The sequence below is a fragment of the Parus major genome, chromosome 3 (assembly GCF_001522545.3).
Source record: "Parus major isolate Abel chromosome 3, Parus_major1.1, whole genome shotgun sequence".
NCBI classification, from domain to species: domain Eukaryota; kingdom Metazoa; phylum Chordata; class Aves; order Passeriformes; family Paridae; genus Parus; species Parus major.
The window spans coordinates 88,486,032-88,502,796 of record NC_031770.1 but is presented as its reverse complement, the minus strand read 5'-3'; the positions used below and the strand labels follow the sequence as shown (position 1 = coordinate 88,502,796).

The 16,765-nt window shown below is 40.5% G+C and overlaps 1 protein-coding gene across 6 annotated transcripts in view; it reads right to left on the bottom strand.

The window, feature by feature from the left end:
* Positions 1 to 16,434, bottom strand: part of DST (dystonin) — a 284,727-nt gene extending 268,293 nt beyond the window's left edge. For 3 of the 6 annotated variants that reach the window (XM_019005962.2, XM_033513004.1, XM_015620981.2), the window contains exons 1-3: positions 16,238 to 16,418; positions 15,771 to 15,805; positions 460 to 648 (exon numbers count right to left, since the gene is read on the bottom strand). In XM_019005962.2, coding sequence (XP_018861507.1) covers positions 460 to 648; positions 15,771 to 15,805; positions 16,238 to 16,418 — 405 coding nt within the window. Of the gene's footprint in view, positions 1 to 459; positions 649 to 15,743; positions 15,806 to 16,237 lie in introns of all 6 variants that reach the window. The other 3 variants (XM_033513007.1, XM_015620980.2, XM_015620978.2) reach the window with 3 other exon arrangements.
* Between the last annotated feature and the right edge of the window lie 331 nt (positions 16,435 to 16,765).

The following is a 16,765-nucleotide window of genomic DNA, read 5'->3' as shown; positions in this document are numbered from 1 at the left end:
TGTAAACACTGTATAAAGTAGAAGAGACCTCAAAATTGGATCTAGTAACGATATTTAGTATAAATCTGTTTCAGTACATAGCATCTCTGTTAAATCTGAGTAAGGAATTTCAACAAAATGCACATTTGCTATAAAAACCTGTTAAGAATAATCACTATAAAAGTATCAAATTAAATGTCTGATTTGATTATAGTCTATAGTCTAAATAATAAATTTTAAAAACCAAAATTCAAAGAACCCTCTTCAGAACTGGATTATTTTTTAGAGTTATGCATCAACATTAAATACAGTCTTAGCAACTTTTGTCTGGATCTGCTGCTGAATATGAGAATTGAAAAGGTTTTTAAACTGAGGAAGAGAATATGAATAGCCAAAAAATTAGAATTATATTACATGCCCCTAATTATATGTGTTTTTATAACTTTAAGTGCTATTTATCCCTAAAGGTAGAATACTTACAGGCTTTCGAGTTGGGGTGACTTGAACAGAATGGTAAAATTCTGGTTGGACTCGGCTGCTTTTCTTGATTTTTCTTTTTCTTACAGAAGTTTCCTGCTCACTTAGATGGTGAGCTTCCACCACAGGCTGTGTTTCCTCCAGGCGAGGTGTTACACGTCTCCTGGCATGGCGAGGACTGGATCTAAAGCCCTGTAAGAGAAAATGCCACCATTGTGTTGGGCATCTCCCAAAATGGAGATGTGTAACAACAGCAAAATCACACAGGATCTTAACAGCAGCTCAAGGGACAGGCATGCTCACCTTAAATTGACATAATGTCCATATACACTGCATGTAACAATAAAGAGATGTTGCCAAGTGCTGTTAATATCACATTTGATTTATATCACTCAATTATATGTATTATAGACACAGACTGTAGCAGTAACTCCTGTTGCTTTTCTTTATAAGCTCACGCTTTTAGTTATTTATAACTAAAAATTTCTAATTTAAAATTTATAATTACAATTTTCCAGGTTAATTCTTGGCCTCATGAGAAATGGTTTTAGGGAGCATGGGCTGAAAATGCGGACTTCTTTCCTGAGAATGAAAGTGAAGAAAAATTGATAGGTGGCAACAACTATATCATCTTATAAATACGGGTATATTTGGCCAAATTAATAAACTCAGGAAAAGCTGCCCTTCAGAAATGCTTTTTTTTTCTGGGAAAACCTCTGAGCATCATCCAGAATGTCACATGGCCTTACAGAATTTCATTATTTTAATGGCAACATGTATAATTCTGTCCCTTTATTGCTACTTGCAGAGCATTTCCAATGAGCATTCTCTCATTTCACCGAGTCCCCTCATGAGCATGCACAACTCTGACAAGGGCCATTTGTACTGAATACAATGTTGGTTGATATTAAACTTGGCCAGGTTGTAAATAATCATTCACTCAGTCATATCAGCTTTCCGAACAGGTGAGCCAAATCTGTCCTTAGTGACAGTCTGCAGTTTAAGGACTATATTTATTTTCAAACCAAGAACAGATGCAACAATTCCTAATTTTCTACTCTCTTTTTTCGTCTAGTAGAATACCTCTGCTCAAGTCCTTATGCAACAAAGCCAGCATTTTAGAATCAAACTTCTGCAAGGTTAGATTTCAGATAAAACTGCAGAAATCTATGCTGTGAATCTAAATATCCTGAATTCCTGCCAGCAGAAAACTAGTGGGAGCAGTACATTTTCACATAAACCTGCTGTTCTTTTTCTTCCCCCTTCCATTAGCTTTTGGGTTTTGTGATTTGTTTTGCCTTTTTTGTTGTTGTTTTAATTAGGAAATCAGCACAGAAGAGTTATGCTAAAATGCTGTTATGTTGGTAAATTGAAATAATCAAAAGTATGGCTCTGTGAAAACTGGATTTACTCTACTAATGTTCATGAGACTGCGAAGGAAGACGACAACAGTCTGTCCTGGACACTCAGATGGACAGACAAACATCTATCATCATTATTTAAAGGTGTTCCACATTAAGTAAATATACCCTTAAATGGCCAAAAGACACAAACACACATTTACATACACATGCTAGTAATTGCTATAGATGCACACTGCATGCAACAGATGATGTAAAAAGGCTGAAGTGGAAAGGTGAAGCAGATTGCAGGGAACAACCTTCTACACATGAACACTGGAGAGGAGGGACAGAAATAGAGCCCAAATCTACTTAGTCAGTCTGGGAGGTTCATGTATGCAGCACATCAGGGCTGTGAAATATATATGATATACATATGTGCAAAGGTACAGCCAAAATGTCTTGAATCTTTTTCTACTCTACGGAAGCATTGGAATCATTCCGAGTTTAGGTAAGGACAGACCTGACACCCTGTATCTGAATGGAAGCAGGACCCTACCCATATCAACCAAAGCAAGCAGCACAGTGAAAACCACTGCAGCCAGCAGATCTCTGCAGGTTTAGGAGGATCTCCAGACATTCAAAGGTGTAAATCTGAGATCCTGCCACACTATTGCAGTGGGAAAGCTTATTGCCCCATTTTCTTTCTAGGCTGTGAAATAGCTAACAGATACTCACAATGTATCATTCGACATGATACTAGGGGCTATTCCGGATGAGAGGGGAAAACACAGCTCAGGGAGCCTGCTATACTGCTGGGGCTTACTGCTTGTGGAAATTTTCTTTTAGAAAAAAATGCTACTTGCATCAGGGATTATCCCATAGCAAGTGAAAATATTCCTTAAGAGACCAAACCACCCAGCAAATCTATTCCAAGTTCTGAAATCAGAATAGATTTCCTAAACGTTAAATGCATTATGTTTTATTTACATGAGGGCCACTGGCCAAAGCCTTGTGATATGCCCTGCTCTGCTCCCTTGCCACACTCCCATCCCATTAGCTGGATAAAACTCTTTGGGAAAGTATGTTTATGTAACAGAAGAATTTGATAGAAGCTAAGCAGCTCTAAAAGTGCTTAGAAACACATGCCAAATGGGGATTTAAGTATGTGGGTCTGTCTCACCAAGTGGCTTCACCTCAAAACGTGTCTAGGTTTATTGATTATTATGTTTCACTGTGGGAAAGTCACTTGTGATTTCCAGAAAAATCTGTTTATAGACAATGTTTTTCCTTGATAATTTCCATATTTTTTCACTTTTGCTGTTTATTTCTAGCAAGAAAATGGGATCTTTATCTCTTTAAGAGCTCATCTGCTTCTGTTTGCTGAGGCTCATTCTTCTCTTGAAGTCATAATCTGCCTGCAGTATCACAAATGGTTGCTCTGAGGAGGATTATAATGTGATAAAGGCAGAGGATCACGATTTCAGGTGGAAAATTAATTCTGCATCTACAAAGATAATGTTACAAGGGCAGAGTCCTCAGACCAAATCCCAAAATGCTTACTCATTCCTGCAATGAGACTTTGCCAGAACAAAGATGCAAATCTAGAAAATTCAAAATTTGACATATCAAAAATGAAGACAGGAGTTAAAAGTGATGTAACATATGGAAGCTGCTACTCCTATGCTCAGTGCCTGGTGAGTCCTTCTAAACAGTGAAATGAACAGAAGCTTTTTGTTATTTATCTATGTTATTTATCCCTCAGTTTAGCCCAGAATTAAAAACATCATATTAATACAGCAATCAAAATAAATACCATGGAAAACACACAAATATTTGTTTGGCAAAGACAGCACTATTTTAGATGTTAAATCAGTGCTCATAGATGAGAAGAAAAGCATTACAAAATGTTCAGGAAAGCACAGTACACCACCTGAGGCCAAGTCACTGAGGAAGAGCTGGAGATTTTAAAATTATATGGATATTACAACGAGGTTGCTCTAACACCATTAAGCAATTTGTAGTTTCCAGTATCATGTGAATGCTGTGTCACTGGGCAATGAAGACCTTTTCTTGTTCTTTGCACTGGGAGGGAGTTGCTCATTCCCAGAATCTACAGCCTGACTCATTTTTGTGCCTGTAAAATTCTGAAACAAGGCAAACCAAACAAAACTTCAAACATGTATTTTTAGAAAACCTGTCTTCCAAATACCAAAATAGCTGCACAAAGATTTACACTAAAGTAAAGTAATCTTCCTTAAAGAAACAGCCCACATGACCACCAGAACGAGTTTTAGACATATCAGAGGAAGATACAAGACCAACTGACCCTGGAATTATATTCTCTGCAAAAGCATTCATGTGTATCATTCCAGTTAGAGTCTGTTGGAATCCAGGAAGAATGATCTTCCTAATCAAAGTCAACAGCAATTAGGAATGGAGAGGTGTCTCTGGAAGCTGTTGCAGAGCCAAAGGCTAGTCCACCTGGTCTCAAGGGAGGTTTTCTCTTTTAGGAAGCAGGCTGGAGATCAGCCTCTTTTAGCTGAAATTCATCCTTTTAAGTCTTCTCTGAATGTTGGGGTATTTTTGGTTTGTTTTTTTGTTCTTTGGTTGTTTTTTTGTCTGGAATGGAGTGTGATAATATTGAAAGAACCTATTCTGTCTATACCCAAATAGATGATAAACGTGGCCAGCCTGGCCCCTGTGTGCCAGACCACACTGTGTCAAATTACTTTCAGACTAAGGTGTTCTGTAAAAAAATATCTTATCCAGCCAGATTTTAACTTCACATCTCTGATTCAGTGACCAATTCCTTGTCTATGGAAACACGTGTGGGGTGTTTCTGACCCTAGTTCAGCAGACATCCCCTCCCCAAGTTGCCCTTTGAGCCACTGAAACCAGCAGGACAGATGAGCCACTCCCTCACAGCACCTATTTCACTCCATTGGAAATACCCAGAGTTCAAATTGACCACTTCACTCACCAACAGCCATACTGTGAATGTCCAAGTTAAATAGGATGGATCAGACCCATAGTGACCAGGTTTTGGTCTGCCTTCACCATGGTATTCAACATTCCATACATATTTTATCATCAGATTTTTATTTTTGTCCTTCTACATGAAATTATTCTGGTCTCTTCCATCACTTTTTTTCCTGTGAGAATTTCACATTTTCTTATTCATGGATATCACCCTTGATGGACCCCCATAATTCAGTACAGTACTCTTATAAATTCATATTACTGATATATATAACAGTAGCATGATTTTTTCTGTTCTGTTTAAACATTTCCCATCCCATTCTCTTTCGAAAGAGGCTACACATCTGAAAGTAGTCCTTGCCAAACTTGAAAGTCATTCAAAAGGTCCTTTCTGAAGATCATAAACCTACAAATTATGAAAGTGACTACAGACTTTTCTCTAATATACTCAGCCTTGCATTTCTTAACAACATCATGTATATTTATTTGCCCCATTTCTTGAGTATGATCTGGTATTTGATAACCAAATATGTTATATCTGCTATCCTTGTTTTATTTTCACTTATTCTCATTCCTAATTCATTCATCACAAAAACCAGGAATTTGAAATTTCCTGAAAAATTTGTCTAATTTTTGCTTTTATTTAAATTTACAGATAAGAACATTTTGAATAATGTATGGAACCTTTTTCTTTCACTGTCTTAGTTTTTCCTTATTTATTTTTAATTCTCTGTCTGATACTTTAATACCACCATATGAATACATCAGCGCTTCCCCATGTGTGCATTATTGCTTTAGTGATATAAATCTCTGACTCCTCCATTCTTTCACTGTGCAATTGTATTGATTTGCCAGATCCTTCTCCTTTCCATTCTAGTTTCTACTAGCCCTACTGCCTTCATCATATGTTATCTCTATTTTTATGCTTGATAAGAAGCCGTATTCAGTTTTCATTTTTTCCAGTGTACAGGTATTTTATGTAGAATATATTGGTTGTCAGAATTCTGATCTTGGAACTCAACCTTTCCAGCCAGTATGGGTTTTTGGACTCAGTAAGCATTAACATCAATAGAGGTAAAAGTGCACTATCTGATGTCCAGCTGAAGTCAACAGAAATCTTTGCATTAACTTCAATGGGCACTGGACTGCAGCCCAGCTCACCTGCTGGCAGAACTTCAGTAAATCACAGAGAAACTGCTAGCTAGCTTTAGGTCACAGTTCAATGACAGCAGATCTCAAGTGTGTTTGCAAAGGTTTTTACAGATATTTGAATAATTTCTGTAGATTAATGCACGCTAATGAATATCAAAGCCAAAAGAAGCTCAGATAGGATCTCCAGCTTCGTGTTCTTGCTTTTAAGGTTTGTGTCAGTGGTTGTATGTGCATGAGAATTGTCATCTGTTACCACTGTCAACCAATGGCCTCAAGAAATAGCCTTCAAATTGTCAGTTATGACCTGTTTAAAACTTTCATGTCTACACAACCCACCACATCTTAGGGCCTGCAGCCATCAGTATGTGCAGCATCAAACCCTTTTCAAGGAGCTGGCATTCTCAGCTATTCTGCAGACAGGCTGAAATAGAACTAAACCCTATAGCTGGAGTACCTACTTCAACTAAAATGGCACATCTAATTAAATAACTTTATTGTATCAAATTCCTCTGCACACTGAAAAATTTGAGGTTCTTTCTACTACATAGAAAAACATATACATATATATAAGAAAAAAAAAAATATATATATATGCATTTATCTATGCATCTGAATTGTGAGAATGGTTTTAAATTAAAAAGTGGCAAAGATTGCATTATTTCCCTCCTTCCTCTTCCATTCCAGAGATCATCAATTTACAAAGAACCAAAGAACACCCCACAACACTGCCAGTTCCGTAAGTTCCATCCAAAATCCAAGTGAAGTTCCCAAGATATTTAATGTAAAGTAAATCTTCTGTCACAGGGAGGTTACCTACACTCACTGAGTGTATTACTTCACTAACACCCAAGGAGGATGCAACTGCATTTATTCTATTTTGTGTTTATCAGAACTAAGAAAATAGACTGCAACTTTTTTTTTGTGTGATTCTCTTGATTTTTTTTTTCAATCTTACAAAGGGCTACTCCTGTAAGATCTGAATCGGGATTTAAAACGTAAAATATAAGATTTTACATTCAAGTTCTCATTCCACTCCCTCATTAGCAAGCTTTCACTGATGCTGCTTTGCATGCCTTATGTTTATTTTAGGAGATATTATTCTTATCTTCTAAAATCTAAACTCTAAGCAGCGCTGGAACCATTTCTCAGATATTGAAGACTGTGATTTGGCACATGTAATATTCCAAGATAAGTCCACACGTTCAAAGGCATTTAAAGCAATTGCTTTTTACATAACCTGAACAAGATTACTTTCCCAACCATGTCCATGAAACAGAACATCAATAATCTGCTTTCCAGTTCCTAAGCAGGCCCCCCATGTAAATACATAGGAGTCCTTGTATTTAGGTATTTAGGAGCCCCTAGGTTTATGTGTGAATTTAGAATACAGTGTCTAATAACCCATGCTATATTACACTGCTGTTTGACATGACACGTTTGGTTTTTCCTGTCATAACATCAGGATTCCTATCAAACCACAGGTAAGTTGTAAAGTTAGGAAAACCTGATAAACTGCAAACAAATAGCCAAATGGCACACCAGTCATGCCTCAAGATACCCTTTAAAAACTCTTTCCTGTCTAAAGCTATAAGCCACAGAGGCTGGCCTGTTCTCCAAGCAGCCCCATCATTCTCTGACAAGAGGGCTTGCAGCTCTCCACGGCAGCTTTGCAATGGCTTGTCCCAGTTCCTTCTCTGTTACCTCAGGGCACTGCATGCCTACCTAGAAAGGGAACAACTATTTAAGAACAACAAAAAAAAATATATATATATATATATAAAAATCAGCATACTGCTTGATCAGTGGTCTGAAAGGGAAGGTTTAATTTAAAATATACTAATGCATTCCCCTAGCATGTTCCCTTTCCAGCCCTGCTTTCCATCTCATCATGTCTCTTCATCTTGGGCAGTGTCCAGTATATATCAAGCACCTGCCAGAAGGAATTAGCTTTAAATATAAAAAATACAGTGAGAAGCTGAATAAGAAATAACAGAGATTTCTAAACCATACCACTGCTGCCAAACATCTAATACAAAGATATTAATTTCTCTTCTGTCCAGTGTGCCTGTTTGAAACACAAACTGGTAAGAGAATTTATCCCACCACAGCATGTGAAGATGTGTCTGTACTTTTTCGATTATAAAACTGATGCATAACTGATGAGAGATTTGCAGGAATATATTATAAAAAGATACCTAGGCTAGAATTCAGGTATCTATTAAGGTAACTAGATTCAGACACCAATAATATATGTGAACAAGCCTTTGCTTCCTGTCATCACCAATAAGAAATTTAGTTGACACATTCAGTGGGGCTTGAAGAACCATTCAGCACATCCTGAAGCAGACATCAACACAAGGTTGGCTGAGTAGCTCTATAGACTGTAATCTGTAAATGCCTACAGTGAGCTTACTGGGCTGCAGAAGGGGATGCTGTTTTTACAAATTCACTTTCCAACTCCTACTTTCACATGAAGGAAGGTAGTGGAAGCAGATCAGTAGAGAATGACAGATCAACTTGGTTGCATCATTTTGTTCTTTCTAGAGCAAGGAAGAAGGGTAAATACAATACCTCAGCCTCACATGATTATGTATTTCAGTATAATTTATCAATCGAGCTATCAATTTATGTAATTATCAATTAAGCTTGTAGGATCTGTGTTTCACTTCCAGTCTGCTCCACTACCTACCCTATCACCCTGAAGCTGAGTGCCATATTTAAACAGCTGAGTGGACAGGGGAGATAAGGACATTGGCACAACTTGCAGGAAATGTGTCTTTGCCCAAACATCAAGTGCAGTTAGTTTCTGTAGCTGATACGGTATTTTCACACTTCAGCCACAACTCATGTTTCATTGCCACTGATGAGTCAGGAACAACAAAGCTTTGACTCTCCTTGATGCAAGGCAGTAGGGCACAAGGGAGCCCAGCAGGGGCTCAGACACTCTGGGTACAAGTATCCAGGTAACAAGTACCCAGGCTCACTGCTGAACCAGAAGCACAAGGAATAAGCTCAAAACCAGCTCTGCTAGCACTAGACAGTGTCTCCTCTGTGAGCCTGACATGCTAAAGCGTCTCTGCCACACAGTGCTGAGTCCTTGCCCCAGGAGGCTGGGGGAGCCCACATGCCCACGCTCCAGAGCCTGAGACCCCTCCAGGCTGCTGAGCACGTGGAGCAGGGTGAGCGGCTGCAGCTCTGGCTGGCATCCTCTCATGTCTGACATGGCCAGGCACCAAAATGCCAGCTCAGCTGAATCAGATCCTACATGAAAACATCAAGGTGACTTCACCCTGCGCTCTGCACATTCTTCCATAGCACATCAAAGGTGCCTCCACTTAAAACAGTCTGGGAATGGAAGAGAGTGTGCGTGAGGTTTCCATGCCCAAGGAAAACACATGTAACAGCCCTAGAGCAGCCCCAAGGGTCATACTACCCTGTTCATGTGGTGCTTTCTCACATTTAATACCCTCAGTCTAAAGAGCTGAGCTACTTTAGGAGCATCCACAACATGATCTGTCACCCATTATAATCTAACTACAGTATCTGAGAAATCAGTGCAGATGATTAAGCTTTTCTGAGCAGTTTGTGATCTAGAGCCCTGCATGATCCCTTCTGTCTGTGTATGAACAGTTTCTGCAGATGTGGTAATACATGTGCTCACTGCAAGTATGACCTCAGCTATTTTAATTCATGGTTTCAATCTGAGGTTTGTTTAGGGCAAAAGACAGTAGGTAGAAGTTCCCATTCTGTACACTTGTACAAGGTGTCTGCTAACAGGTGAATGGCCACGAGCCGTGCTCCCCCTGCATCCCCTTGAAACCAGGGCTCTGTTGGCTTGTACTGGGGTTGTGCACTTAAATGGCACACAGCTCAACTGAACTGCAGCTCATCTAAAACCCATGTTTCCACAGGTAACAGTAGATACTGAGAAACATGAATATCTAAATATTTACAATTAACTTCTCTGGAGTTAGTTTAGCTCAGCACTCGACCAGTCTGGCTGCAGGACCCAGACAATTGCCGTATACTTTGTGATACAATTGCCAAACAGGCTGTTCCTCAGCACAGAACAGTGCTCGTGGGCTATCTAAGGGCACCATTGCTGTGACTAAAGCTGACAAAGAGTGATAGACAGGTGACATATAGTAAACCAAATCTCAATGATACCTAGTTTGTAGTGTGGCATACTCTGTCTGGGGATATGTTATGAAAAATGGACAGAAGGATTTGTCCTTATACAGTGTGACCTGTATTTATAGCCCTACATTCATTCCTGTACATAAGTGCTCTCATACATCTAAGAAAACAATTTATTTTTTCTCTGATTTATTTTCCTTTGAATCTGCTCCTTAATTCTTAGGCAGCTAATGGAAAAATAGTTTAGGCATCCTGAGGGAAAATCATGTCAAACACAAAGGTAAAGTATCTTCAGGCTGATTCAGCTCTGTAAAGACAATGAAACATCCTTTCAAAAGGTGAATGAATGTATTTTTCTGTCTAGTCCTGCACAATTGTGGTGCTCCTTGGATGCACTCCCTCCGATCAAACAGAAGACTCAAATTCAGCTTGGAGGGTCTGCTGATTTCTCCTTTCACTGGAGCTGTACATATCTGGAGCAGTTTATAAATAACTGCAATGTTCAGGATGAATTATGGTGCAACTCTTCAAAGACTATTTGTTATTGTTTTGTAAGACACTAGAACTGTATTTTTAGGCAACTGTCTTTCAATCAGCCTCAGAAGGGGCCTGATTATGGCAAAGGTAGACTAGGGTTAAGTTTATGAACAATTTTCTAGGCATCCGTGTTGCCAAAGTAATACATACATTTCCTGGGGATTGTTGTATTATAGTTTTGCATATCCATAATGGATGATTTAGAAAATCCATTTGCTCTTAAAAAAATGTCATCAGTCTTGGATGAACTATTTCACTACCAGTCTAATCACAACAATACAGAACCACTGGGCTGGAAGAGACTTTCAAGATCATCGAGTCCAACCCATGCCCTAACACCTCAACTAAACCATGGCACTGAGTGCCACATCCAGTCTTTTTTAAAACACATCCAGGGATGGGGACTCCACCACATTCCTGGTCAGACAGTTCCAGTACCTTTTCACTTTTTCTGTAAATTCTTTTTCCTAATATCCAACCTATATTTCCCTTGGCACAACTTAAGGCTGTGTCCTCTCATTCTGTCAGCTGCTGCCTGGAGAAAAAGACCGACCCCCATCTGTCTACAGCCACCTTTCAGGGAGTTGTAGAGAGTGAAAAGGTCACCCTTGAGTCTCCTTTTCTCCAGGCCAAACAACCCCATCTCCCTCAGCTGCTCCTCACAGGGTTTGTGTTCCAAGCCCTTCACCAGCCTTGTTGCCTCCTCTGGACACACTCAAGCATCTCAAGGTCCTTCCCAAACTGAGGTGCCAGAACTGGACACAGAACTCAGGTGTGGCCTCAGCAGTGCCGAGTACAGGGGGAGAATGACCCCCCTGCTCCTGCTGGCCACAATACTCCTGATACAGGCCAGGGGCCATTGGCCTTCTTGGCTATCAGGGCACACTGCTGGCTCATGTCCAGCCACCTCGCACCAGCACCCCCAGGTCCCTTTCTGCCTGGGCACTGTCCAGCCACACAGCCCCTAAAACATTGCAGGGTGTTATTGTGGCCAAAATGCAGGACTCGGCACTTGGGCTTGTTAAACTTCTACTTTGTGGACTCTGCCCATCCATCCAACCATTCCAGGTCTCTCTGCAGAGCCCACCTCCCTTCCAACAGGTCGACACACGTCTGAAATTTACTAATGAAAGACTCAATGCCCATGTTATCAAAAAATATTGAAATAGACTGGATATTTACAACGTTATAGCAACTGTTCAGGGTACTAAAATTAAAATGTGGGGTTTTCAAAACTCAAACCACCAAATGTTATTCCTTTGCTACAGACGTGGTTAACACACACTGCCAGCCCCTCCCAGAGAGTCTTTTCACAAAGTGTCAACTCCTATTTGTCTTACTGGTGTGTTTAGTCCCACCTGGGTTATGTGAAGTCAGAATTCACAGTGGACTATAAAACCTGTACTGATTTGTTGCCTAGTAGTTTTAGACCTGTAGGTTTCATTGGAAGCAGTCACAGGAAACTTGCCCAAAATATGTGAGTCAAAATTAAACAAAAACAAAGTGATACTATGTTGCTTGTCACTACCCACTGCCACCGATACCTTCAGCTCCTGAGGTCACAGCATCTCTAGCACATTCAAAAGTTAAGATAAAGAAAAACTGTGAAGCTCAGAGAAAAATTCAGGAAAATATTTATAAATCTGGTAATTTTTCCTCAATAGTATGAAAACTGCTACTTTAGCAGTTAGCACAACTAATCCTTCACAATCTCATAAAACACAACCATTTATAGATCCTGAATGAGAACCTTCCTTTTCAACAGTTCTTACCACCAAATCAAAAGATATTAAGAATTATACTGTTCAGATTAATTCTTTCCAGCCTAAGGGCTATAAACTTGCTTCTCTTTTAATTGAAAGGTAAAAATCTCACTTAATCCAATGACTCCAGAGGCTTCAACTATGAGGAAAACTAATTCAGAGAGAAATTTAAATCACAAGAAGTGGCAACACCAACACATTAAGCAGTGCTTTGAAATTGAAAGGTACAGGAGACTTTCAGACCTCTTTCTAAAGCATAAAATGATAACCACTGAAATGTATCAAGCCCAAGCCCACAAAGTACTCAGAGAAAATTCCTCTACTTCATGAAAAAAAACTTCTACAAAAAGCACAAGAATGAAATTGGTGAATCATTGATAGTCTTTATATTTTTTCAAGAATAATTTTAATTTAAATTTTAATTTTAATAAATACTAATACTAATAATACTAAAAGGCCCAACAATGGAGCATAGTCCCTACTTTGGTAAAACTCTCACTGAGTTATATTATTATTTTGGTGAGGTTTTGGTTCAGCATAGATATTTCATTCTACAGCTGATTCTCAAAGTAAAGACAGACTAGTGCAAACAACTACATCAAAGTCTGATGTGTCATGTAGCAATGAATATTTCTGTTGGAAATTTACTTGTTTTCTTTTTAAAGCAGTGGCATATCTAGGTCTTCCTGAGATTAGAAACATTAACTATTCTGGGTGTGATTCCGTTGTGGCTTCATGGAATTTCTGTAGTACCTGGGGGATGGAAGAATCTTAGGAGCAGTTATAATGAACCTGAAGACTGCAATAAAAAATATATTAAAAATTAGGCCTGATAAACTTCAGATGGTAGCAAGTGTTAGTAGGGAGGTAGAGACATCACTGTATTATCTCAATAAACTCTCACATCTTCCTGGTTAATTTTTTCTGTTATTAAGAATCTGTAACAAAGACAGACTTTAACCTACTTTATATTCATAATGATTCATGCAAATTTACCTCCTTTTAGGCAGGGGGTCATGTGTTTAAGTTCATTCTATAATAAGTAATATTTATGTAGACTTTTGATGTATTATAATGAGGCATATTTTGCAGAGACATTAAAAATCAAGGCCCACAAAAATGAACTATTTGTGGATTCAATTCACCAGTGGCATATAAAATTCAAAACAAAAGGGCTGAAAAGGACCATAAATACATTTTCAAATTTTGTATCTACCCTTCCATAGTATGCAGTCTTATTTTTTATTGTGTGGTTCAGCATTAAAGGAAAAGGATTCAATAGTTCTCACTGTATATAGACAATGAAGGCATGCACCATGAGAGCTGTGGCAAAGAATCTCAACATAAATTTGCACACATCTATTTTTCCAAATATAAGGCTTTCCTGGCAGGCAGTCAATCATGCAGGAATTGCCAACGCTCTGTAGATAGGGCAATTATAATTCTCTGTGCACTGCTGCTAGACCACCTGCGCGTTCACATGTGATGGAAGTCAGATTTGAACCCAGCTCTCAGGAGATGAATGCCAACCCACTGCTATTTACTATCAACCTATTTTTCATAATCTTTTATTATAATTAAGAAACACTATTTATAACTACACCTGACAAACAACTAAGCATGGTGGAAGCTAGCAGATGTACCTTGTGCTATAAAACTTGGAGGTATTACATTAATTTTGGAGGTGGGGGGATTTTGCAAAGCCCATATTTTCATGTATCCTGCTTTGCTTTCATCAACATCGTGTTGCATTTAGAAGTACATAATGTTTTGTGAGGATATAGACAGAGAATGTCAAATTCTGCTTCAGATAATAATGTTTCCAATATTTTTATTGGAAGTACGCCTGTAGTTTTTTCATTAATGAATTCTATTAGATTCATTAAAATGACATTCTACTTTAAAAAATATTGGAAAATGAAAATTTAATGATGTCAAATGAGTCATCGTTTCTCTATCAAAAGTCTCATCAGATAATGAAGGCGAAAACAGTTTTACCACTTATTTAGAAGGGCAGTTTAGACCACTAGCTGCAGTATTACTACATCTAAACAAAATACAGAAAATTATGAAAGAATATAACATGTTTAGCATGTTTCATTTAATGGAAGATTCTAGGAAATATTTTTTATTTGTCTACTTCTGACTGGATGATAAACAAATAACCACATGCGGAAGCAATAAAAATAAATTACTCTGCCAGCTTCCCTCTGAAGTGTCACCATGCAGGATGGCACGTATTTCAAAACATTACACTTCATCTCCATCTAGGACTGAGTGAATTTTGCATGGAAACCAAGCTTTTCATATTAGATAAACCAAATAGTGAAAACATCTTTTGATTGCCAGAGACACATTTGTTTGTTCACTTTACTGAAGCACTGGTGAACAACAAACTCAGGCTTTTCATGGTTGAAAGATAGGACACTCCCTGTAGCATCTTTTTGTGATAGTGTGTACAAATTTCAAAATAGTTAAGAATTTAAAACCTATAGCAAACATTAACCATGTTGCAAAAATGTATCCCATGCACACTTTTGAAAACATTAGTCATAACTGGCTAATTTTCACACCCACAGCAGGGTAAGGGAAAATGCAAATAATTTAAAACAAAATATCGCTTGTGTGATTCGTTGTCTCTCAAGGCTTTCAGAATAATAGGCAATGGCATGAAAATATGCCTTAAATCAATAGCAGGAAACCAGGCAAGAGAAATATCTAGACAAGAGCTCTACAGGGCAGCATGGAAACAAAGTGGGTACTAAAACAAATATTATTTTTCATATTTTTCCAGCAATTATGCTCATCATTCAGAATCCCTAGGAGGTGACTGGGGTTTGTGTTATACTTTCAGCACTGGCACGTAAGAGTTTTGATTCCCCTGACCTCCAAATACAAAGTCACACACCGAGGTGCCTGCCAAGCAGGTTTGTAGTCTGGATCCTTCTGGGATCTCCCGCGGCAACATCCAAGCCAAGCAGGCAACTTCCCTGACAAGGAGCAGGGTGCAGGTGAGGGCTGTGGGCAAAGTAAGCGAGCAGAGGCTCTGCAGTCACAAAACCGATCAGCTCTGCACGTATTTACAGCGAGGTCAGTAACCGGGCTCAGGGCTGCTTTTGGGCACAGGGAGGTCTGGCACGTACAGTAAGCACAGCTTTTCTCCAAGTAACCAATTCCTTTGGGAATGACACAAATCGGCAGGCCGGTTAGGGTAACACAGATGAAGAGCTCATTTTGTGTTGGGAAGGAAGAAAAACCGAACCAAGAAATGAAAGAGGACATTATGTCTTTCATGCAAAATTAAAAGTTCGCTATATGATTTCATTAACAAAAGACCACGACAATATGTACTCGGGTAAAGAGAACAACTTCTGACCTTGAAATTGCGTGCTAAATAAATTACCTCAGAGCGAAAGTGATGAGTTCTCATGACAGCATCTGGAAGGGAAGCAGAAAGACACACAGGCTTCACTAGCTGCACCTCGCATTTCGCCCCGGCTAGCGGCTTTACCCCGCCACTCGCCCTTTGGCGCACGCTCCGGGACAGCTCTGGCCCTTCGGGCACAGCCGGCAGCTCCGCCCGGCATTTATATTTAATTCATCGGGAAGAAGTTCAGCATAAAGTTCTGCTGCGCTTTGACAGACCGGGGAGGGCTGGGGGGTTTCCCAGCCTCTCACCTCTCTCCCTCTAGCCGTGGTTTCTCTGAGGGATGGGTGGAGACAAGGCTGCCGCAGTCCTGGGCTCGGCTTGAATTTTCTTTAAAGCCTTTGCCCGGCTAAACCGTGCCAGAGAGGCCCTCCGCCGGCAGAAACCTGGGGATGGGCCGGGGACACCCCCCTCCGCCCTCAGGGACCGACAGCGTCTCTTACCTCGGCTCCTTGAGCGACCTGAAAAGACGGATTTGATGGGATGCCTCCCTTTCTGGAGCCTGCGGTGCCAACAGCAGAAGAATAAAATCGTGGCAATGGTCCCCAGCAGCAGCAGGAGCAAGAAGAGGGCGCACTGGATGCTGTAGGGTCTCAGCAGGACCAGGAAAGCCGCGGCAATCATGGCTCAAGCGCCCGGCTGCCCCTGTGCGTGCGCGGGTCTGCGGCGAGCGGCGAGGGGCCGGGCAGCGCCGGGCAGCCTCTCCCCCCGGCAGCGGGGCGGGCATCGCCGCCGGCACCGCTGCTGGAGCCGGCAGCCGGGCGGGAGGCGGCGGCGCGGGGGAGGAGGAGGAGGAGAAGGAGGAGGGGCGGGATGAGATTCAGGCCGTGACTCAGCAGCCGCCGCCGCGGCGATGGTTGCGGTGGGGCTGCCCCTCCGTGCCCGCACGGCTGCCGGGAGCGGGGAGCGCGGCGGGCAGAGCCGGAGCGCCCGCGGGCATCGGCGGGCGGGGCGGGGCTGGGCGCCGCATG